This window comes from Culex quinquefasciatus, chromosome 3 (genome assembly GCF_015732765.1).
Source record: "Culex quinquefasciatus strain JHB chromosome 3, VPISU_Cqui_1.0_pri_paternal, whole genome shotgun sequence".
Classification (NCBI taxonomy): Eukaryota; Metazoa; Arthropoda; class Insecta; order Diptera; family Culicidae; genus Culex; species Culex quinquefasciatus.
In genome coordinates this window covers 75,420,222-75,444,090 of record NC_051863.1, presented here as the reverse complement: position 1 = coordinate 75,444,090, position 23,869 = coordinate 75,420,222, and the positions used below count along the sequence as shown (strand labels likewise).

The 23,869-nt window shown below is 35.3% G+C and overlaps 1 protein-coding gene across 20 annotated transcripts in view; it reads left to right on the top strand.

Moving 5' to 3' along the window:
• Positions 1–23,869, top strand: part of LOC6032738 (RIMS-binding protein 2) — a 212,092-nt gene that overhangs the window by 38,052 nt on the left and 150,171 nt on the right. For all 20 annotated transcript variants that reach the window (XM_038263854.1, XM_038263865.1, XM_038263866.1 and 17 more), the window contains one exon: positions 21,742–21,849. In XM_038263854.1, the coding sequence (XP_038119782.1) occupies positions 21,745–21,849 (105 nt within the window). In that variant the 5' untranslated portion in view covers positions 21,742–21,744. The remainder of the gene's footprint in view (positions 1–21,741; positions 21,850–23,869) is intronic.

Genomic DNA, 23,869 nt, shown 5'->3' with positions numbered 1-23,869 from the left:
GTTCAACTTACTCTACTAACTTGCATCTTTTTTTTTTGGCAAGTTGTACAACCAGTTAGGAAATACGTTTGTCTGACAAAGTGTGTTGCTTGGGATATTTACCCTGCTCGGGAAGGTAAATCTTGAAATTTGCCGATATTTTGTTTTACTCGGGAATTAATCATCGAATTGTCGTTTGAATTAAGAATGAATAGTTTGTGTGTACAGTATGTAAAAAAACTATTTACACCCCTTGGGCACTATGCACATTTTGTGATGAAACATGTAAACAATTTAATGTTGACATAAACCTAGTACTAAGTTTTGTTCAGAAACTCATGCCGATCATTTTGCTGCAAAAAGCTCACGAAAAGATGATTTCCATAAAAAGTTATATAACAAATACTGTTACAAAAATCAAAAAAGGTGCAAAAAAAGTTTGTACACCTTTGGAAAAATTAACATGAATAAAGTTATTTGTTGACAAATCACCATAAATCCAGTCTCCCAACTCCAAATAGACATCCTTGACTGATTAAAAAAATAATTTGGATTGAATATAAAGTTTACTAATTACTTAGTATAAAAGTTAATATAACTCTGGAAATTCTATATAAAACTTATCTAAACTTAATTTTGCAAACTTTCAATTTAACTAAATGTCAATATATTACCATAGAATTGCTAAATAAACATTTTGGAGTGGGTATAACACCGTTTTGGGGGTCTTTGTATCGCTAGCACGGTGGGTAAGAAGGGGATTATTATGCAACTTGCATGCACCTCGGAAATTCCTTCTGGAGGTTGTTGGGGGGACTATTCTGAGTCAGAAAAATCAATTCCCAAAATATTCTGTCGGTGAAAACTGGTTTTATCTCGATTTGAAGTTAAAAAACCTAATATATCACCTAAAACCTCAAAAATACGTTTAAAATCACGGTCTAACTCTGGACAAAGATGCACATTTTTATCAAGATATCAATTCTTAGTTCCCAAAATATATTCCTGACATAGTACACCTCAAATCGATCCATTACTTGAGTCCCAGCGTCATCAGGAGGTGTAAAATAGTGATATTTCTAAAACAATATTTTCAATTTAATCTGGTAAATAAACTGTCATGTCTGAATTAAAAAATTAATGTTGTAGCATTGTTGCAAACAAAATGAAGAACAATTTTGCAGAAAAAAGAATGAAATTTTATCCATTTTCAGTTAAGTTATGTCTATTTTAGTGGGAAAATTGCTGCCAATTTTCAAAATTCTCGATATTTAACTCATTTTTGTTATTGACAGCTACTGCGATCATACTCAGTAGGATGTAACAAAAATTACATTTTGGCGGTCATTCTGGGGCTTGTTACGGAGGGCATACTGAGCTGAAATCCCAAATATGTGCTTGATTGAACTCAACAGGAGCATGCTTTTTGCGCTTGAATTTTTAATAAGATTCATCCCGTAAATTTCTTGTTTTATCAAAAATGTAGATTTTTTAGTCATTCTGGTCACTGAAGCGTTTATTTTCAACATCATTGGCGTGTAGGACAGATCCTTGCGCATGTTTTGGTATATATAACATTGAAGTTTTGAGCAAAAAGAAATTTCGCAACGCCTATCTTTTCTGCTGGAACGTTTTTTTTTAGAAAAATTTCAAAACTCTGAACACCTGTACAGAGCTTCAGAGTACTTCAATTCAATATTATCTATACCAAAACATGCGCAAGGATCTGTCCTATACGCCAATGATGTTTAAAATAAACGCTTCAGTGACCAGAATGACTAATAAATCTACATTTTTGATAAAACAAGAAATTTACGGGTTGAATCTTATTAAAAATTCAAGTGCAAAAAGCATGCTCCTGTAGAGTTCAATCAAGCTCATATTTGGGATTTCAGCTCAGTATGCCCTCCGTAACAAGCCCCAGAATGTCCGCCAAAATGTAATTTCTGTTACATCCTACTGAGTATGATCGCAGTAGCTGTTAATAACAGAAATGAGTTAAATATCGAGAATTTTGAAAATTGGCAGCAATTTTCCCACTAAAATAGACATAACTTAACTGAAAATGGATAAAATTTCATTCTTTTTTCTGCAAAATTGTTCTTCATTTTGTTTGCAACAATGCTACAACATTAATTTTTTAATTCAGACATGACAGTTTATTTACCAGAGCAAATTGAAAATATTGTTTTAGAAATATCACTATTTTACACCTCCTGATGACGCTGGGACTCAAGTAATGGATCGATTTGAGGTGTACTATGTCAGGAATATATTTTGGAAACTAAGAATTGATATCTTGATAAAAATGTGCATCTTTGTCCAGAGTTAGACCGTGATTTTAGACGTATTTTTGAGGTTTTAGGTGATATATTAGGTTTTTTAACTTCAAATCGAGATAAAACCAGTTTTCACCGACAGAATATTTTGGGAATTGATTTTTCTGACTCAGAATAGTCCCCCCAACAACCTCCAGAAGGAATTTCCGAGGTGCATGCAAGTTGCATAATAATCCCTTTCTTACCCACCGTGGCTAGAATAGATTTTTCGTTGGAATTTCGTACCAACCCGGAATTACGTCGTCGAAAAATCCGCCGGCATCCGAACCGGTCCACAATTAACAAGTCAACTTATGTGGAATCGGAAAGGGCATAAAATTTCCGATCTTTTGATACCTATACATCTAGGTTTTCTATAAAACCCACGTTTTTAAATACCTAGGTAAAATCGTTGTTATGGTTTCGTTTGAGCAATCTGCCAAAAATGTATGGAATTTCGTAATTTTTGTTCTCGTGGATCAAACTTACTTTTTGCCGAGGTATTTAAAAACGTGGGTTTTATAGAAAACCTAGATGTATGGGTATCAAAAGATCGGATGCCACATAGGTTAACTTGTGATTTGTGGACCCGTTCGGATGCCGGCGGATTTTTCGACGACGTAATTCCGGGTTTGTACGAAATTCCAACGAAAAATCTATTCTTGCGATACAAAGACCCCCAAAACGGTGTTATACCCACTCCAGAATGTGTATTTAGCAATTCTATGGTAATATATTGACATTTAGTTTAATTGAAAGTTTGCAAAATTAAGTTTAAATAAGTTTTATATAGTATTTCCAGAGTTTTATAAACATTTATACTAAGAAGTTAGTAAAGTTTATATTCAATCCAAATTATTTTTTCAATCAATCAAGGATGCCTATTTGGAGTTGGGAGACTGGATTTATGATGATTTGTCAACAAATAACTTTATTTATGTTAATTTTTGAAAAGGTGTACAAACTTTTTTTGCACCTTTTTATTTTTGTAATAGTATTTGTTATATAACTTTTTATAGAAAACATCTTTTCATGAGTTTTTTTGCAGCAAAATGTTCGTCATGAGTTTCTGAACAAAACTTAGTACTAGGTTTATGTCAACATTAAATTGTTTACATGTTTCATCACAAAATGTGCATAGTGCCCAAGGGGTGTAAATACTTTTTTTACATACCTACTGTATGTGATTGTTTGCTGTACTTCGCGGGACTTATTTGAATTAGTTGTTCATTGTGATTGCAGAAGCAATTATTAAAAAATTTTATGTTGGGTGATACACATCAATCATACATATTTTGACAAAAATCTTTTCGATGTAACATTAGCTTACAATGTAAAGAAAAATGAGGCGAGAACAAAAGAAGCCAGTACTTTCGACGAGATTCAACGTTTATCAATCCTGCTTTGAATCAATGAAAAAAGTTAATTACCCGATTTTCAACAAAAAACGGCAATATTGATCGAAAGGAGGCAATTAAATTTTAATCATCCATCGATTATCTGTTAAAGCAAAAAAGAAGATCAGACAAAAAACGAAATAACTCTCACCAGCAGTTAGCGGCAGGTTCTTACTTCCTACACTTTGAATTCGCATGCCAGCAATGATCCACGTGGCCATTTGTCTTCACAGATTTTAATTATCCCGTCAAAACAATTACACACCATAAAAGGTAGTGCTGGGGTGCTGAATAAGGCAACGTGGACGTGGCCAAAATTCAAAGGCTAGCCGTTCCAAGCCATTAACAAAACTGGCACGTAACTCAATACCCTACAACTGGCAACACCACCGTCCGTGTGACTTGTTGGAGGGAAACACAGGACAATTGGAAAGAGTTGGACCCTTTTAGTGCACATTCAGAGTTGAAGAAGGAACGCCGTTTCGAATCCGTTGTCATCGGTGCTGGGCCACCATGGCAATCCTTAGAGGGCAAATTAGTGTAGGCTGTTAGGCTGTAGAGGATTTTGCAAGCATTAACTGGGCAAATTTTGGTCACGTAGGGCAATATTTTACGAATTTATTGGGCAAACCCGTTTCAATTGGGACACCACGTGGCAAGGTGGCAAAATTTCGTCGTTTTTGTGTTTTGCTAATGAAACTGAAATGCGAATTTCACACTCCCAAATATATTCTCGACAATATTTGACTTCATCCTCAAAATGAAACCCCCCGAAAGCCATTAGTGATTGATGACATCCGTGATGCAATCAGTGCTGGATTTCTTCGCGCCACAATTAGACACACTTCCTCAAGATTAAATCACATTCCGCAAACTTAGTCACTTGGGTTGAGGGGGAGGAGGACGGCCAGATCCATGTACAACAACATGGCAAAAGCATAATGATTTGCAGCTTTTTTTTATGGCGCTGGCAAAGTTGGTTGCTAAAATTAGAACCGTAACACCACCCCGTAGAAGAACTGCTGCTGCTGCTGGCTGTCTAGTGGTGCGTATTTATTTGTATGTTTGGCACTATCAGTCTGGCGAAATGGAATGTATGGAGGACCTAGAGGGGAGTAAAGGAAAAAGCAAACATTTGTAATCGATCTCTCTTGGTGGGGCTCTGGAGGCAGGTCTGGCCGTCCGTGTGCCACATTATGGGATCGATATTTCCCGACGGCGATGATGAGGTGTCTCTTTGCTAGCTTTTGGGTTGTCTTGGGAAGTGAAGCTGATAATGGTTGGTTTTGGGTGCGCCTTCGAACAAATTACAAAATATGAGGGAGTAAAATATCAGCGATATTAATTCCGCAGTAAATGCTCAATAGGGCAAAACCTTGGATGAAAACAAACAGCCTATCTCACTCTTACTCAAACTGCCAGTGGATCTAGTGGGATAGACTGTTTGTTTGCATCCAAGGTTGTGACCTTTTGAAAAATTACTACAGCAACTAACCATCTGCAATCAAACCCCGCTTCTACACGGAGAAAAAAGAGTTCCCAAAATCGTGAACAAGTGTTCATGAAAATGGGAACCTCGAACAAAGTGTTCAAATCCCATGGTATGATTTTGAAAAACGTACCATGAAATTTGAACACTTTCTTCGTGGTTCTCATTTTCATGAACACTTGTTCACGATTATGGGAACTCTTTTTTCTCTGTGTAGCATAGTTAATAATTAAAGAAAAGCTAAGCTACTGCATGAGGATTAAGAGCGAGTTTTTCACCAATGTGTAACAGGTCGTATCGAGGTGCTCCTATTTGGATGAAACTTTCAGCGTTTGTTTGTCTATACATGAGATGAACTCATGCCAAATATGAGCTCTCTACGGCAAAGGGGAGTGGGGTAAAACGGGCTTTGAAGTTTGAGGTCGAAAAAACATTAAAAATCTTAAAATTGCTCGCATTTCCGTAAAACTTCATCAATTCTAACTCTCTTAGATGCATTCGAAAGGTCTTTTGAAGCACTTCAAAATGTGCCATAGACATTCAGGATTGGTTTGATTTTTTCTCATAGCTTATGCAAATTACTGTTAAAAATGGATTTTTTTAAAACCTTAATATCTTTTTCCAACAGCCTCAAACACCCATACTCCCATAGGTCAAAAGATAGGTAATTTCATAGACTATAAGCCTTCGGAAATAACTTTTTGGCCAATCGCAGTTTTTCTCATAGTTTTTTCGATTTTTCTATAACAAACATTTTTCAACGTTAGTTTTTGCCCTGTAGGCCGTCATAGCGGCACATATTGGTCTCAATTTTGTCATATTCGGAATCCTCGGACAATTTCACGTAAGTTAGAAGTATTAGAGTTGTAAATTTGATTGAAAAAAATGCCATTTAAAATGAATTAAAATATTTTTTAACATTTTGTCGGATTAGGGGTAAAACAGATATTCGCCTACTTAATACAGCATTTGACGTTTTGATCACAAGGTAAATAAGATCTATTTCTTTTTTCGAAAATGATTTATTTAATTATTTTTTAAATCAAATTTACAACTTCAATACTTCTAACTAACGTGAAATTTTCCGAGGATTCCGAATATCACAAAATTGAGACTAAAAAGTGCCGCTATGGAGGCCTACAGGGCTAAAAATAACGTTGTAAAATGTTTGTTATAGAAAAATCGAAAAAACTATGAGAAAAACTGCAATTGGCCAAAAAGTTATTTCCGAAGGCTTATAGTCCATAAAATTACCTATCTTTTGACCTATGAGAGTATGGGTGTTGGAGGCTGTTGGAAAAAGATATTAGGGTTTTAAAAAAATCAATTTTTAACAGTAATTTGCAAAAGCTATGAGAAAAAGTCAAGCCGATCCTGAATGTCTATGGCACATTTTGAAGTGCTTCAAAAGACCTTTCAAATGCATCTACGAGAGTTGGATTTGATGAAGTTTTACGGAAATGCGAGCAATTTTAAGATTTTTTAGGTTTTTTGGACCTCAAACTTCGAAACCCGTTTTACCCCACTTCCCTTTGTCGTAGAGGGCTCATATTTGGTATGAGTTCATCTCATGTATAGACAAACAAATGCTGAAAGTTTCATCCAAATCGGAGCACCTCGATACGACCTCTAGAACAAACCGAGCAGAATTTACAAATACTGCCTCTTAAGTTTTACAAACCGGTGATGGATTACAAAATAATTAAAAAATAAAGGATTTCAAGGTGAAACGGGAAGCCTTTCTCGACTTGAATTTTTGGGATCACCTTTAAATTTGATGGTATTTTTGAAATCCTTTTTAAGAACAGATGAATTTCCAAAGAATCGGAAAAAACAGTCCGTTTTGCGATTCAAACGCATACTCGTTGAGAAAATCATGATGCTGAGTTGAAAAAATCTTGATAATTAACCCTCTACTGCCCAAAGTTTTTTTCGACAATTTTTATTTTTCCCGTGTTCAGGAGGTCATTTTGAGCAACTTTTATTCTACGAAAAACTTTACTTCTCTTGTTTTATGTTTTTTTTTTGTTTCATTTTTAGTATTTTAATTTGCATTAATCTTGTTTAGTTTATGTTTGTTTTTGGTAGTACTTGGCCTACTGTACCACCTCCTATCATTACATTTTGTCTATCTAATTTTTTCATGTTTTTACAGTAACTTTTTCAATTTTTTGCATGTTTTTCACATTTTCTTTTATAAAATGGAACCATTATCATTTAAATTGTAAATAAATGCGCAGAGGCATAGTCTGAGGCACTAGAAAAATTACTGCATACTTCTTTTCACTTAAAACATAGGAAATGTTAGTAAAAAACGCCCCTAAAAAATACATTTTTAAAAACATTGGCAAAGTCACATAAAACAAGTCAAACTTCCAACCCTGAATTTTTCCAAAATTTTAAAAGTTCTTCTTTCCAATGCTTTTTGAAGATCAAAAATTGGTTGTAAAATTGATTTTTGGCGATTTTTTAAATCGAAGCCCGTTTAGAGGCAGGATTGGGTTGTAGAGAGTTAAGAGTTATGTTATTTTAGTTAAGGTGAAACCAGTCTGCCTCGACTCGAGTTTTTGGAAGCATTTTAAGAAAAAAAAAGTGAAAAGCAAAAGTTAATAGTGTTGCAGACAAAAGATAGGTCGAAAGCTAGCAGTCTAACGTCATGATTCGAAATCCGGACACTTAGTAGCATATCATTTTTGTTATAGCTGACAAAAAATCATGTAATAAGTTGGAAATGAAGAAATACCATCAGGATGTAGTATTAACAGTCAGTTTTAAGAAAATGCATGCAAAATATGTCTTTTCTAACAATTTTTCATCAGAATTTGAAAATTAAAATGACTTGTTGTGCTTCGAATCCCGGACACTGATAAAAGCTGATTCGAAATCCGGACACTTTTGCTTCGAATTCCGGACACTCGATTTTGCTAATGAATCGCACAAATTTGGAATGAAATGTTAGTGAATGGCATTTTTTAGGTCTCAAATAAGCTGTTAAGATCAAAACAATCGATAGTGTATGTAAAAATTTGCTTGAATTTAAGGAAATCAAAACCATAAATTTCTGCTTTGCCTTCCCGGTGCTTCGGACGCCTATGAAATATTTCACGTGAAATGTTTCGCATTTTTGGTAATCTTATAATTTTATTTTATTTTATTGTTTTGACATTAACTACAGAGTTCAAACAAACTTGAAATGAAAGTTGGTGTTAGAATTCATCAAATAACCCATTTTTGACATTTATAATGCGAACTTATATCCAAACAGTTGATAAAACAAGATGAGGTGTCCGGGTTTCGAAGCGTCCGGGAATTCGAATCATGACGTTATCGAGTTTGGAAAAATATTTTTGTGGACAGATGGTTTGGTTGGAACGAAAACCAGTAAAAATGACATTTTGGGAACTTTCGATCCACCTACCAAACTCTCTGTTCATTAAAATCCATTTCTGAACTCGCCAGAGTGCTTGCGTTCGTCCGGTTTTCCGTCTGAAACACAAACAAGATTTAAAAAATTACCTTCAAATCATTATTGATTTCTGCAGAAAAGATTCCACGTAAATGTTTGTTTAATATATTCTAACAAATTTGTTTTGATGGAATTTTCACAAAATAAATCTTTTTCCGATAAAATTTAAGTGAAAAAGTAAAGTTTAATTTATTTCATTCAAAACAATTTTGGCTGCTGTCCATACAAAAATGGTATGTAAATATTCAAACAGCTGTAACTTTTGAGTGAATTTTCTGATCAATTTGGTGTCTTGGGCAAAGTTGTAGGTATTGTTGAGGACTATTGAGAAAAAAACAGGTACAGGGAAAAAAATCAGATTTTTTTATCAACTTTTTTTCACAAATACTCAATTTCCCAAAATACGTATTTTTTGATTTTCGAGATTTTTCTATATGTTTTAGGAAACAAAAAACCGCAACTTTTGAGCCATAGAGAAACATGGTCAAAAAATCTGCCGCCGGGTTACGAATTTTTGAAAAAACTGTGATTTTTGGAAAAAATCGGAATTTCATGCAAAAACAAATTTGACGTAATTTTTTAATGTAAAATTGAATTTCCAATCGAAAAGTACAGTCATCCCACATATTCGGAACGGTTTCCAGATCGGCCAATGTTCAAAAAATCATAGCAAATCGATAATTGAACTTAATGATTCGCTTTTACCTTCATTTGAAAGCTTTTCTTGCGATCTTTCGAATGCTGTATCGAACATCTGCAAATTTCGACATTTATTTGAAGTTTTTGAAGAATTACTTTTACCCTTGAAATCCACAAATTCGGAACACTTTTTTCTTACGAATGTAATCAAACTTTGGATCTCTCCAGGAGTACATATTTATTACCAAATAATGACTTTTCACACTGAAACCAAAGAAACTCAAGCTTAGTGATGTTTTATACATGGTTTGATAACTTTTTTTGTGAAAATATCAGTTAAATTCAGGTGTTCCACAATAACATCCCACAATTATGAAACAGGCCATTTGGAGGCAGTGTTTTGCTGCTCTGGACAAAATAGTCTTGGAATGATGTTTTTTGTTCAAAAAGTACTACTTTTAACTAGTGAAATAGCAAGAGGAAGTCCAAATAAAAGTCCTAAAAATAGTAGGATCGACAGAAAAAATACGTTTTGCATGCTATTGACAAATTATCGTAAAAGTGTTCCGAATTTGTGGGTGTTCCCAATATGTTGGATGACTATACTTTACAGATTTTTTGATAAAAGGCTCTGTTTTCAAAATATAGCCGACGAAAGTTTGATTTTAGTGAAATATTTTCAGTTTTTCGATTTTCAAAAATAGTGACTTTGAGTGACCATTTCTGGAAATATTTTTTTGAAAAGTTCATAAAATTTGCTATAAAATTGTCTAGGAGACATTTAAGATTGGACCTCTGGTTGTTGAGATACAGCGGCTTAAAGGAAAAGAAACACGAAAATTGATGTTTTCTAAGCCTCACCCAATGGTGGGCTGCATTTTCTAAGGTCGATATCTCAGCAAGTAATGAAACATTTGTGAAATTTACCGATCTTTTCGAAAAAAATATTTTGAAATTTTTCAACCCAAGTCTAACATTTGAAAAGGGCCAAACATTGAATATTACGCCCATTTAAAATGTTGTTAAATCTCAGATATTTCTTCTTTCACCGAGATTTTTTTTTTTGAGGCAGAGATGTGGCGTGGATTAATAAGAGTTTAGCGCTAGGTGTTTTTTTTTTTTGCAAAATTTTTCATAAATTAATGTTTGCTAAAATGTTTACCCTTATAGTATTACTACTGCTTTGTACGCTAAACGTGTGCAATAGAAGTTTCGTTTTCCCTTTCTATTTAGATTGTTTATTCTGCCGTTTTGAATAAAAATACCTCAAACAATGCTGTTTATGCGTACTGTCAGGAAAATCTCGCCTGTGTAACGTTCATGTTGCACCATGATGGAAACGCGTGCCTCAGCAAATCATCCATCCATCCATCAGTCAGCCAGCCAGTCAGTGAGTTTATTCCGTGTAGCTCGTGCGGTGCAGCCAGTCAACCTGTGTACGTGCGGGTTACAAACACATGCAAGCAACCGTAATAAACATAAAACGTTCATGTCCCATGCGGAGATAACAGGATAGACGAGCGATAAAACGTACACCGTACACCATGTACGTACTGGTTGGGGTGGTGGTGGGCCCGGTCGGTGTGAAAAAGCAACGAAATGTTACGTGCACTACTAAATCAATAACAATATTACTCATATTTCCGATTATTGGTTCAACATTTCACATACATGAGTGAACCCTGAACCGAGTGGATGTGTTGTCATGTGGACGACCAGCAAACCGAGTCCGGGGTTGGGACGGAAGGGAGATCGATTTGTACGTACACCCGCTCTCACCTGGAGTTCACCTACTCACGTGGTGTGTTGTTCGGCACTCAGCTACAGCTGGAACTGATGGTGGGTTGGATATTTGGGACAGTGTGGAAAGCAATCGATTTTTTCCCCCAAATCCATTTTTTTTGCAGCATTCAATGCGTTGAGGCAAAAGAGAAGACAATGGACATGGTGCTTACTTGAGAGGCAGTTTTTGTTAATTCAAAACATTTTAAATTTTGAATTTAAATAGAATTTTGCTAAGTTACAGCATTTTGAAGATTTTTGACGTTTTTGAACCTTCAAACTTTGTGTTCCGATTTGCCTAGAGTGCTCATATTTTGGCCAGATGCTAGTTTTATATGTAAAAACAACCCTGAAAATTTCAGGCAGATTGGTGAGGTCGAGATTTTATGATAGTTTTAAAAAATTCCCGGGATTCCGGGATTTCCCGTGATTTAAACAATATTTTTACCGTTTTCCAGGAAATTCAAAACCCGGGTAAATTGGATGCCCTATCTGCTGTCAATTATTCAGCAATTCCCAACGAAAACAACATGGAAAAAAACAAAAGTGCTCGGATCGGTCCCAAATTTTTTCTGGGGGTTTCCTGGCCGTAACGTAAAAATGTCCGGGGAATCCGATAAAAATATTTCTAGACATAGGGGAAATTCTCGTATGTTTGGCAGGTTAAGCACTCGCTCCTAACTCCATCCAATTTGCTGATTTTCACTATTTAAACAACAAATTTTGCAAAACTTTTGATAGAAACTTGCTTGCTCACTTCTTATTGAGCTATTTATCACTCGATTTCAGTTGAAAACGCTTTTAAATAGCTTTAATTGAATGTCAAAGTTCTGACCTGCCAACGCTGGAATTAGATGCTGTTCCCCTAGGCTCTTTGGTCCAGACACCGTTAAAACGGCATTTTAAAGTTTCATACGCCCATTTCATATGTTAGGCTAGATTTTTAAAACTTCTTACTATTTTTCTTTTAATAGCCAACTTATCACCTTTCATTTGCATATAAGACAGTTGAAATCGGTTAAAATGGCGAGGAGTTATGATTTTTCGAAAAAAGTGGTTTTTGCGAAAATCGATGAAAATGGCAATTTTTCAGACCACCCTAACACGCCGTAGGTCACCCTAATGGCCAAACAAAAAAATACGGGTCTAATTATTTTGACCAGGGAACCCCCAGAAAAAATTTGAGCCCGATCCGAGCACTTTTGTTTTTTTCCATGCTGTTTTCGTGGGGAATCGCAGATTAGTGAAAGCCGTTGCAAATATTTTTTCAAAGTTTGTCGTTTTCGAATACCAACAATGTTCAAATAATCATCTCTAGAAAAATTGGAAATATGTAAAGTATGTCCCAAATCCCGGGAGTTTTTTTATTTTGTCCCGGGAATTCCAGAAATCGAAAAAAAAATTAGGTCTGGAAAATCCGACTTTGTTGTGGAATTAGATAAAAAGTTGCACACTTAGTAATCGATAAAATTTTTGAAGCAATTAAATTTGTATTCGGCTTAAAATTTTCGTTTACAGATCCGCAAAATGCCTTGCGCTTAAAATATTTTCTATTATTTTTTATTTATTTTTTGAGACACTTTATTTATAATTTTAAACTTGAATAAAAAATCATACTCGATTATTTATCTTCCAAAAACCTGCACCTGCAATCAATGACAAAAGTAACAAAAGTTAAAACAGCAACAGAACAAAAAAATAGTACACCAATTTCAATTTTTTTGCTCTAAAATCTCCTGCACCTAGACTGTAGTCCTGATTTTCCCCCAGTTGGCGTTGGCCTACTTCTAAGATTATTTATAAAATATGTATTATATTAAACATGACAGTTATCAAATATTTTACATTGTCTGGCCTACATTTATTTGTTTTCATTTCTTGTTTTTTAGACACTTTAAAAGACACATTTGTCTGCTTTCATTATCATATTTAGGATGTTTGCGCTGGATTAAAAATATTTAGAATTTTTATGAAATTCCAATGCACAGCACCGCAAAAAAAAATTCGTCATTGCTTTGATATTTTGGAAAGTAATGATTGCAAAACAACCGAAAAGCTGTATAATGCATTTTAAAACATTTTTTTTATTCGAGTGTTGTAACCATGGCTCTTAAATTCAATTTTTATACTTTTTTATTTTTTACCCCCTCGACTTTGGTCAGAGGCGAGGAAAATAAACTTAAAAAAATATTTGCAACAGGTCGTTATCAAATTAAAAGAAATTTAATTTCAAGAAATTTTTTTAATTTTAATCACAAAAGCAAAGCAAAGCAATCCACTGTAACGACCCCCGGGTCTTTTATGGGCTTTGTTGCAAGTTTCTGCTCATTCCTAGGCGTCCGAAGGTTATGTGTGGTGAGTCACCCAAAACTTCTTTTACGCAAATGGACCGACGTTTTACTGCTCCATCTGATAGAAGGCGTGATCAGGCAAATCTCTTCTCGAAAAATGCCACCGGGTCCGTCTGGGATTGAACTCAGGCCATACTGGGATTTAGAGGCTACCACGCTTACCACTAAACCACCGGACCCGGTTAATCACATTGAATTGAAAATTGTGGTTCATTTAACATCCATAACACAATAAAAACACAAAACAAAACATTTTTTAATGTATTTCAAACTATCTATGCTGTCCTAGTTTAGATTGAAGCGTAGATTATCACCAATTAACAGTATTGAACTAATTCTATGATTCTGAGCTTGAATAACAGAACAAATATATAGAAAACAAAGATATGACTGCTTCAAAAATTTCCCGGGATCCCGGGAATTCCCGGGGTTGAAAAAATATTTTTCCCGTTTCCCGGCAAAATTGAAAACCCCGAAAAATAGGACGCCCTAGATTTGACAAAATGTGATATCTGAGTCATTGCAAACTCTAAAAGCGAAAAGAAAAATCATATGAAAAAGTAGTCCAAAGTAGTCACCATGTCCGCGCAAGTGGAACGATAACGATATGCATATGGCACTACTGGCAGCCAAGCTAGCAGTATTAATCAGAAATGCAAGAATCATGGCGACCGACAGACAGACAGGACAGGAGGTCATATTACAGCCGGCGCCCAGCCTTTTGAGCGCGCAAGGGTGGGATTATTCAAAGTGGTACAAATACAGTGTACGTGTATCGCTTGAGTCATCCTTTCGCTCCTTTCTTTATCTGGCGTCACTTGCTCGGTCACGTCGCCAGGCCACCAGTCCACCACCCTTGGATGAAAAAAGGGAGAAGGAAGCGAAGTGAGTTATTTTTTCCTGGAAAACTCCGGGAAAACAGCAACAAAAGTGTGTTACTCAATACGTTCGATGTCGAGATATACATATGCGGCAGGAAAACGGAGAAATCGAATGGAGCAATCGTGGCACTATTTTCTCCAGCTGTGATAACAAATTTCCCATTTTCTACTCCACTTTGGAGTGGCGATGATGATGGAGATGAAATCGAGAGGGAGAGCAGGAAGGATGTGGGCCAGGTGGGAACGTGTCTACTTTGGGCACGTGGTTGGTTATGTAACAGCGATGCGTTTGTCCAGAGTTACAGATCAATAGACGATACACACATTTTGAGATTTTCTGCTTTTTCGAATATATTATAAAAAGTTTTAACTAACAATTTTCTTATTATAACTTACATCCACTTGTCTGTGGTGTGACCCCGTGGAGCCGTTCGTCCCTGGACCCCGGGGGTGATGATATTATTTTGGGAGCCCAAAGTGGGAAAACTACACTGGGAAAGCGTTTGCGTTTTTCTCCAATATCTTCTTCCTCCCCTTGAATAACATCATAAATCTTCCACCAAACAAGTAAGTGCCACGTTGTCTGGAGGATACAAGTCATACATATTCTTTGCACCAAACAAAGTGCACAGGACATGGCTGTTTTCTTTCTTCTGTGTGTGTGTGTGTGTGTTTTTCCTCTATTGAAGTGTTTCACTGTGATTTGAAGGCAATATGGGTACATCGTGATGCTGGAAAATTTATGAATGCTCTACATTAGTATGCTGATGTAATTTTCTGTTATTGACGATGATACACTTGAAATGTAATCGATGTAGCTGCTTTTCAGGAGTCTGTACATGTCAGAAGCATGCTGAAGCAAAGTGATCTCTCTTAAAAACACTTCTATCATCATTTTGAAAAATATATTGCGTTACTAAAAAACTATTTTCTAGAGTTGGATCAAAAATAACATATCGTTCCAAATAAAATCAATATTCTTCCGGCATTCCGACGTACTTCAGGCGTGATAATTGTGCCATTATTCAATTTGAGCTTTTCATAATTATTCCAGCCACTCTTCCTCAACTCATTAATTCCTGGTACGGTACGGTAGCGCGATTAGCACACTCCAGTTCATTTTGGGATTTCCCTCGCCAAGGTTAGACGCTGGAGCGGGGGGTTGGGACTGGAAGTGGGTAGCTCCAACGTCCATCAAAACCGTAGGACGTGTGCGGGCTTTGGCTGGCCCGGTCTGGTCTGGTGTGACGCTATGACCACATAAAAGTCGCCTGTTAGTCATTCAAGCGTAGACAGAAAGGTTACGAGGGTGAAAATTTTACTTGTCCCCAGCAGCAGCAGCAGCAGCTTTATTCCTGGGGCTGGGTTCTACCCGGTCTGTCATATGGGCTTGTATGGGTAAACAGGTGGAGGCCACGAGCTGCTGATATGTTGGGACTAGGGTGGTACAGTTAATAACAAACAATATGTTTGTCAATACGATTGTCATTAGACAAACTAAAAAAGTTTTTCATTTAAATTAATAAAAATTAAAACTAATAAATTAATTTGACGAATTTCTGTATTCCAATAACTTATCTGCCAAAAGCAATAAAATTGGACTTAGAAGTCTAGTAAATAGATAAATTTGTTCCATGGCCTATGCAGACGAGCATGGTTTATAAGGAAGACGTGGAAACCCCCCCCCCCCCATTTTTTGTATGGAGTGTGGACAATCGCCATACATGTACAAGGTCCATGCACTATTTTTAAGAAAAAAAATCAATAGTATTTAAAAATAAAAGTTGCATTGGAAACTCATACTTCAAATTCCGGGTGACTTTTATAGTTAGGGGAGAGTGGGGAGACTTGATCCCCTTTTTTGTATCGCACATAACTCTGTCAATTTCTCACAAAACTATGAACTTTTTGCATGAATTGAAAGCTTAAACATTCAACTATGTTTGGCTGATAAGGGTACTTCATCAGATGAACTCTTTGAATCATGCCAAGCGTTTAAAAAAAAAAATTAAACCGGAATTTTCAAAATGTTAGGGGTAACTTGATCCCCCTTTCAACATTTTGAAGAAATGTTAAGCAAAATGTTTCTTATTCATCCAAACTTTTCAATTTCTATAAGTTACAGCAATTTCACATAAAACCTGTACGTTTGTGTTTAAAAAAACATAACAAGTTTAGTATGTAAAATATTTAAAAACATAAAATATTATTTTTTTGACCAAAATTGAGCATGTTAACAAAAACTGGTAATTTTTGTTTACAAAACTTTTGAAAAATGGTTTAAACTGCAGTAAGTTATGTATGACTTTACTAAAGAAAACTATGTACGAAAATCCAGCCCAATTAATTATCTTGAGGTTGAGGTTGAAAATGTAGGGATCAAGTCTCCCCAAAAGCACTTTTTTAAACAATTGATTATAAAAATAGTATGACGATAAATTTAACATCAAAAGCGTAAGGGTTTTGAAGTTGATAAATGTATCAAACAATTCATGTATAAAAAATATTTTTTGAATATTTTTTGTGTGTTTTCTATACATTTAAAAACAAAAAAAAATCTGTTGGAGGTTTTTGGCAGCACTTTTTAGGAAAATGTGTGTAACTCAATCTAAACATTTTTAAATTGTTTTCTCTGTTTTCTACAATGGGTTTTAGTCAAATTCTCACAACTTTCTAGAACACATGCTGACTGGGATACTGGCAAACCTCTCATATTACCCATTATTCGTAAAAAGTGAGGAAGGCATCAACCACATAGGTGGATTGAGTTAGTTTTTGTAATTAAGTTAACTAACTTTTTAAACAATCCAAAATTGTATAAAAAATGTTCTTTAAGAACTTCAAACACATCTCAATCACGGTCAGTATGATTCAATGCTGACTATACTTCGTATTTTTCATTTTTCAATAAAATCTTCATCCTATCAATGTCACCCCGGATATCAATTTCACCTGGGTTTACGGTATTTCAGTTTCACTGAATTTATTTATTGTTTATCATGAATCGATCTCATTGAATGAAAATATGTTTTTTACTGGAATTATTTCAAATCAAAAAATCAAAACATCCACATTAACGACCCCCGGGTCTTTTGTGGTGTCTATTGCAAGTTTCTGCTCGAACCTAGGAGTCCGAAGGCTTGAATGGGGAGAGCACCCAAACCAATTTCTACTCCAAGGAACCTTCCACCCCAGTGCACTATTTCAGGAATCAACAAAATAATTAAATTTATTCCTGAAATATTTCAGCAAAAACTTGTTTCTTCTTTTACAACCACTAGATCATTTTGTACATTTTTGAGCCCTTCTAGACAATTGTAGAGCTTGTCAAAATGAACATTTTTATTTTTGAAAAATGAATTTTGGTCAATTCTATCAAAAGTTATGGGCGAAAAACGATTAAAAAATGCTCATTTTCAAATTGAGATTAAATAAGTTAAACAAAAAAGACCCCCGAGATATTTTCAGCAAATGTACTCTAAAACGTGTACTTTCAGATGCTTTTAAGAGCGAGGTCAAACTCCACCACCTTTTCGAGTTATTCACATTTCAAAATGGCGTCTTTTTCGTCGTATTTTGGCTATAACTTTCGTTTTAAAGGTCCGATTTTTACTCTCTTGAAAGATAAATGTGTATTTTGATAAGCTCTACAAATGTCTAGAAGACACTAACTCGCTACGACACAAGCCTGAGTTGATAAATTCAAAAAACTCATTTTTTCATAAACACTTCAACCCAAATTACAAAAATGGCTCTAGAAACTTCCCGTTTGAAGATAGAGCTTTGTGCTCTTCAGCAAAGTTGCTCAGAATGGTGTTCTCTACAACTTTTCTGAAGACACCAAAGAGCTATCTCGTCATCCCGCCAAAATAAAAATTCTGAACCACCCTAAAATTTGGACCACCCTAATGTCCACCATACCAAAAGATGCCCCTATTGACCCTGATCATTTGTTCCGAAGACACCAAAGCTCTAAATCTTAACGTGTGGCCGCTATCAATTTTGTCACGCTAGATTTCAGTTTCGGACCACTGTGCAGTGTTTGAACTGACGACCTTCGGATTACGAGTCCAACCGCCGCCAGCGATTCCACTGGAGTAGGCTTGGTTTGGTGAGTTGTTTGTACTTATGGCATGGAGACGACTCCTACACCTGGAATGACTTAACGGCCTAACAACCAAGACCGGGACCGACATTTTACTTCCTCATCCGGTGGAAGGTGCTGGAATTATTTATAAAACTTTAATTAAATCCATGGAGTATCAGCGCTAAAAATGTGTCATTGATTCAACTTCATCCTATTGACAGTAATGTGATTTTTAAAAGATTTCTAAAAAAATATCAAAAAGCGGTCAATATCAAGAACGGTTAATATTTTGATCAGACAGAAAGAAAATTGATTTTGATACACATTTACATTACATTTGATAATTACTATTTTTTTCAGCGTTTAACTCAAAATTTTAAAAATATTGATCAGCTTATTAGGAAATTTTTTGAAATTAATAGTGATCACAATAAATCGCTACCATTCACCATATATTACTTAAGCCATATAAAAAATTGCTGATTTTCCCTTGATTTTTATTAGTGTAAAATCACAGTTGAATACCTAATTCTTAAGGCATCTGGGGGCATCATTATGGTGAAATATTACATAATTTGCTGTCAATTTTGTTCATTTTATTGTGAACAATGTTTGAATCCAAGAATTGATTTTTTTTTTATCCTAGCGATTTTAGTGGAATGCACACTGCATTTCGTCATATTTTTTCAATAATATTATTTTTATTAGGTCCTTTTCAGTACTGTGGCCTGGTTAGGACCGAGTCGGCTTTTGTAATCACATTTTACTAAGATTAAAGAGGATCTTGAGTGTAAATGTTAGTGGGATGGGAGCCGATTACCCGTCTTGGAATTTCGTCATGTTAATAAGATGATTATCCAATAGCCTGTCCCATTATGAGGTAAATGTTGAAGTTGAAGGTCTAGGTGCTCACTGCTTGAATTATAGATAAAAAAAAGTAACTTTTTTTAAACAAATTTTTGAAATTCAATTGGAATCAATAATCAATAATCAATATATTCAATGATAGGGTTTGTCCAAAGGAACAAGATGCACTGTCAATATTTGACCAAAACTTAAGTTTTTGGCTTATTACAAGCGATTTTATATCGAAAATAATTTTTTTCGATACTTTTATTTAGAAATGTTTATTTAATTTAGGGTAGCCCACTTTTTCTAGTAAAACTAATGTATATGACTTGAAGGAAATTTCGCCACAAACATTTTTCTTTAAGGGGTGACATACATGTAGATAATCTCAATATGTATTTCATAATTCCAAATATTTATTAAATCCTTTTAAAAGGTGAATTCCAATCACTTCTGAAAGTTTCATGAAGATATGTCATGATTTAAGTGATGATGATTTAATGATTAAATGCGCAAAGCGGAGAGTTTTTCTCGGAACACTGAGTTTATTTACGGGTGCCACGATATCCCGAGATGCGATTTTTTTTATGAAAAACACAAAATTATTTTTATCTTCTTTTAAATAAACTTTTTTAAAATCGGCCTTCGTCATGCACACGGGACCGGTTTGATGAGTCTTCACCAAAATTTTTAGCCAATTTGGTCAAAGCAGTGTTGAGATATCGTGGCACCCGTTTTTTGAAACTGCTATCTTCAAGTAGCTATATCTCGGCAAATATACAACCAAATGTGTTCAAATTTATTTTATTGATAGATTAAAATGTATATTTTAATGCCCTGAAAACAGATTTAAAAAAAGGTTAGGCGTGTGCTCAAACCAACCTCTGAAATTTTTACATGTATGTAACCCCTTAAGAGAAAATGTAATTTTGACAGCAAAGAGCCGAGATAGTAGAGTTTTAGTGAGAAAAAACTGCCATTTTGCAAAATTTCTCAGAACTTACAAGCAATGCCTACCATGACAAACAAAAAAAAATGAGTCCAGTACATTCTCATTTTTTTTACATTCTCATTGGGAGCAGATGGGAATAGATCCCAGGACCATTCGCTTACAAAGGGAACATCGTAACCATTCTGCCACGACTGCACCACAATCCATGACCTGGTAAACCTACTTTTAAATTTGAATGTTGCAAGTGGTTTAGTTGAGGAAACATGATAATTATAATTGCCTTGCCAAAATGTTAGAAAACGTGTTAATCAGCCACCCTAACAAATGTCCCGGTCTCGGAAGGTAAGAAGCACAGAATGTGATACATAGCGCAAACCACCTGTCCCCACAACGGCACTGCATAGATCAGAACCGTGTATCGTGTATGTCACCCGTGGTTCGGAAGGGGACATGGAAGAATATATGTCATGTTTGTGTCTGCGAGTGTGTTTTGCTTTGGGAATGCCACTCCGCAGTGGGACCGGGCCGCCACCACCCAGTCAGTGATAAACAGGTACACTCCAGTTAATAACGGTTTGTCGTTCCGGGGCCCAAAGTGGTCGTGTTGAACGAGCTTCTTTTTTTTTCTTCATTTGAACGCCATATTGTGCACTCGCGCCGGGGTTTGATTTGCTCGATACATACATTGTAGTTGACGTATCGCGTAGGTCACAGGGTTTAAAAATTGAGACTGCCGAGTAGACAAGAAAATTGTGGAAAACAGCTTGAATAATTGAGAGTGGCTAATCGGAGTCGAGCCACACTGCAGGGACACACTGCCTGGAGCAGCGAGTTGACATAATGACCCCCTTTGGCAGGGACATTATGGCGAGACAGTACGAGGAATATGAAACTTTTCCGGAGGGATATTAATAGTTAGTGTCTAGGATAATCACTATGACTATTTTTAGGTGTATCTTAAGCTAAATATGACGTTACAGTTTTTGTAGTGATTGTGTTTCAACTAAGCACTTTTTTGCTCATGTTCGCATCAATTTCTTGACCATTTTTGAGTTCATGAAGTGGTTTGGATCTTAAGCATTTGAATTTTAAGAAATCTCAGAGAAAACTACAGAAAAAATATTGAGAAAAGGTAATACAATCTCTTTAAAAAAGAACTATTTAAATATTTCTTCCAGACCTATCTTCACGTTTACATATCGATTGAAAGGGAGCGGAGCTCACCTAAGACCCCTAAAGCATCTTTTCAGTAAACTGTTTCTCATTTCCAAACGATACACATCAAAACCACACTCTCCACACTCCAGATCCAGATTGCGCTGGTTCAATTTCCGGTGCTAATTTTTGCTTCTGCCTTCACCCCTGCTACCACTAGCCCTAAGGACAATCTTCCGGCTAATCTAACGATAGTTTAATTGTTCAATTTCCATTACGACCACACCGTACCCACGACCAGGTTGAGGTTGTTGGAAAGTTGGTCATTTCCATCAGAAGGGTCTCCTAATTGTGTTTCTTTTCTCTCTTTTTCTCTCCGGTTGTTTTTTTTTACAGACGATGTCCAACGACGCACTGTGGGTGTCTGACGCCATGTTGGACTCGCTCAGTATGCAACTCCGGGACGCGGAAGCTCGCCGAGCGGAAGCAGAACGCGCACATCAGGTAAGTTGGCCAACCAGCCAGCCAAAGGGCTTCCGGGCGCTCCGGAACAAGCTCACCACCAGTCATTGTGCACAGAAGCGCCCGCGCGGGTGTTCAACGCCGTCACTCATAAACGTAATTTATATCTATGAAAATTTAATTACTTTGCCAGCCTTTTTCCTGTGAAACGTTACAGACGGCAATTAATCTTGGTACGAGATGGTGCACTTTGTTACCAGAGAATGATTTTTGCACTTTAGACATTTCTCCACATGTTTTTTTTTTCACCTTCAAGTTGAGAGAAAAATATGTTTTAAATAATGTTTGGCGGATTTAATCTTTCCAAAATCCTAAGAGCATACAATTTTGCCATTTTTCTGAGTACATTACTGTTAACAGATCAGTGAGTTTGACAGTTTTAAAGCTTGTGATTCTATTTGAAATTTTCTTTAGTTTTCAAAGTCTTTCATATTTGCGTTTCCAAAATTATATAAAAATCTTTTTACAAATTATACAGGCACTTCCTATACCTCATTTAATGCCAAGCGTCTTGGATTTCAGACACTTTAGCAATTCCAATCAAACTGTTGCTTTCAACGTATAATTAACGTATAATTAACAAGGATTCGACTTAGGACAATGGTTAATATGGAGATTTTTATGTAAAATTGTCTGGAGAATCGACTCTTGTGTTCGGTTTTTGAAAATTTTGATGTTTAGAGCACTTTTGAAAAAAAAAGTTTCAGTAAATGATTTTTGTATTTTTTTAGGCGAGCTGCTCCATCCTGCATTTTTCGTGAGTCTTTTTGTAACATCTTATGCTATTTTCACAAAAATTTTGAACGAAAAAAAATCGTGAGCTCACCTTCAAATTTGACTTTCAAACTTAAAAATCAAAAAATCTCATAAAGGTGGCGTGTTTTTTTTTTCTTTCAGTGTATTTTTTCGGAAAGCCCGTCAAATTTCCTACAAGTTTGTTTTTGACCACATTTTGATACGATGCAACGGCTTCGAGATACAGAAATATTTAAATTACGAATTACAAAAATATTTAAAACACTTACGCCCTTCTCAAATGTCATTATCGAGTGTAACTGGCTCCATATACACAAAAATGGCTTATATATGCCTAGGATGACATGTCTACAAAATTTCATTGAAATCGAAGAGGGTCGGGTACAACCGATTCCCTATTTGACATGGAATTGCTCTTAACTTTTTGTCACTAAAACTTGATTTGCAAAAAAAACACTATTTTTTTTTTTTTGATGTGTTTTAGAGGACATCAAATGCCAATTTTTCAGAAATTTTCAGGTTGTGAAAAAAATCATTTAACGAGTTATGAATTTATTAACCAATACTGATTTTTAAAAAAATCGAAATATCGGTCGCAAAATTTTTTCAACTTCATTTTTCGATGTAAAATCAAATTTGCAATCAAAAAGTACTTTAGTGAAATTTTGATAAAGCGCTCACTTTTCAAGTTAAAGCAATTTTTAGGAAATTTTTGTGAAAATAGTCGCAGTTTTTCATTTTATTTTTTTTAAATTAGGCTGGTACAAATATTTTTAAAAGTTTTTGTCACCCCCCCCCCCCCCCCTTCAATATTGGCCCGAAAAATCAGGGGGCAAAAAAAAATATTTTTACAATAAACTTCAAAATTTTAATGAAAATTCATTTGCAACCAGCTGAAATCAAATTAAAATACATTCTTCTGCGTTTAAAATCATTTTTAGCATGTTTGGGTTTATTAAAAAATCTTAAGATTTTTTTTTAAGATCTTAAGATAAGAATAGTTTTTTTTTGCAAATTAAGTTTTAGTGAAAAAAAAAATAATTAAAAATCATCAAAATTCTATATCTACAACTTTGCCGAAGACACCAAATCGATCAAAAAATTCATTCTAAAGATACAGATTTTTGAATTTTCATACATCGTTTTTGTATGGACAGCTGCCAAATTTGTTTGGAAAATTATATGGACAAACTAAAGATGAAAAATGGCTTCTTTGGGCAAACCGAAGGCAAACATACAAAAATTA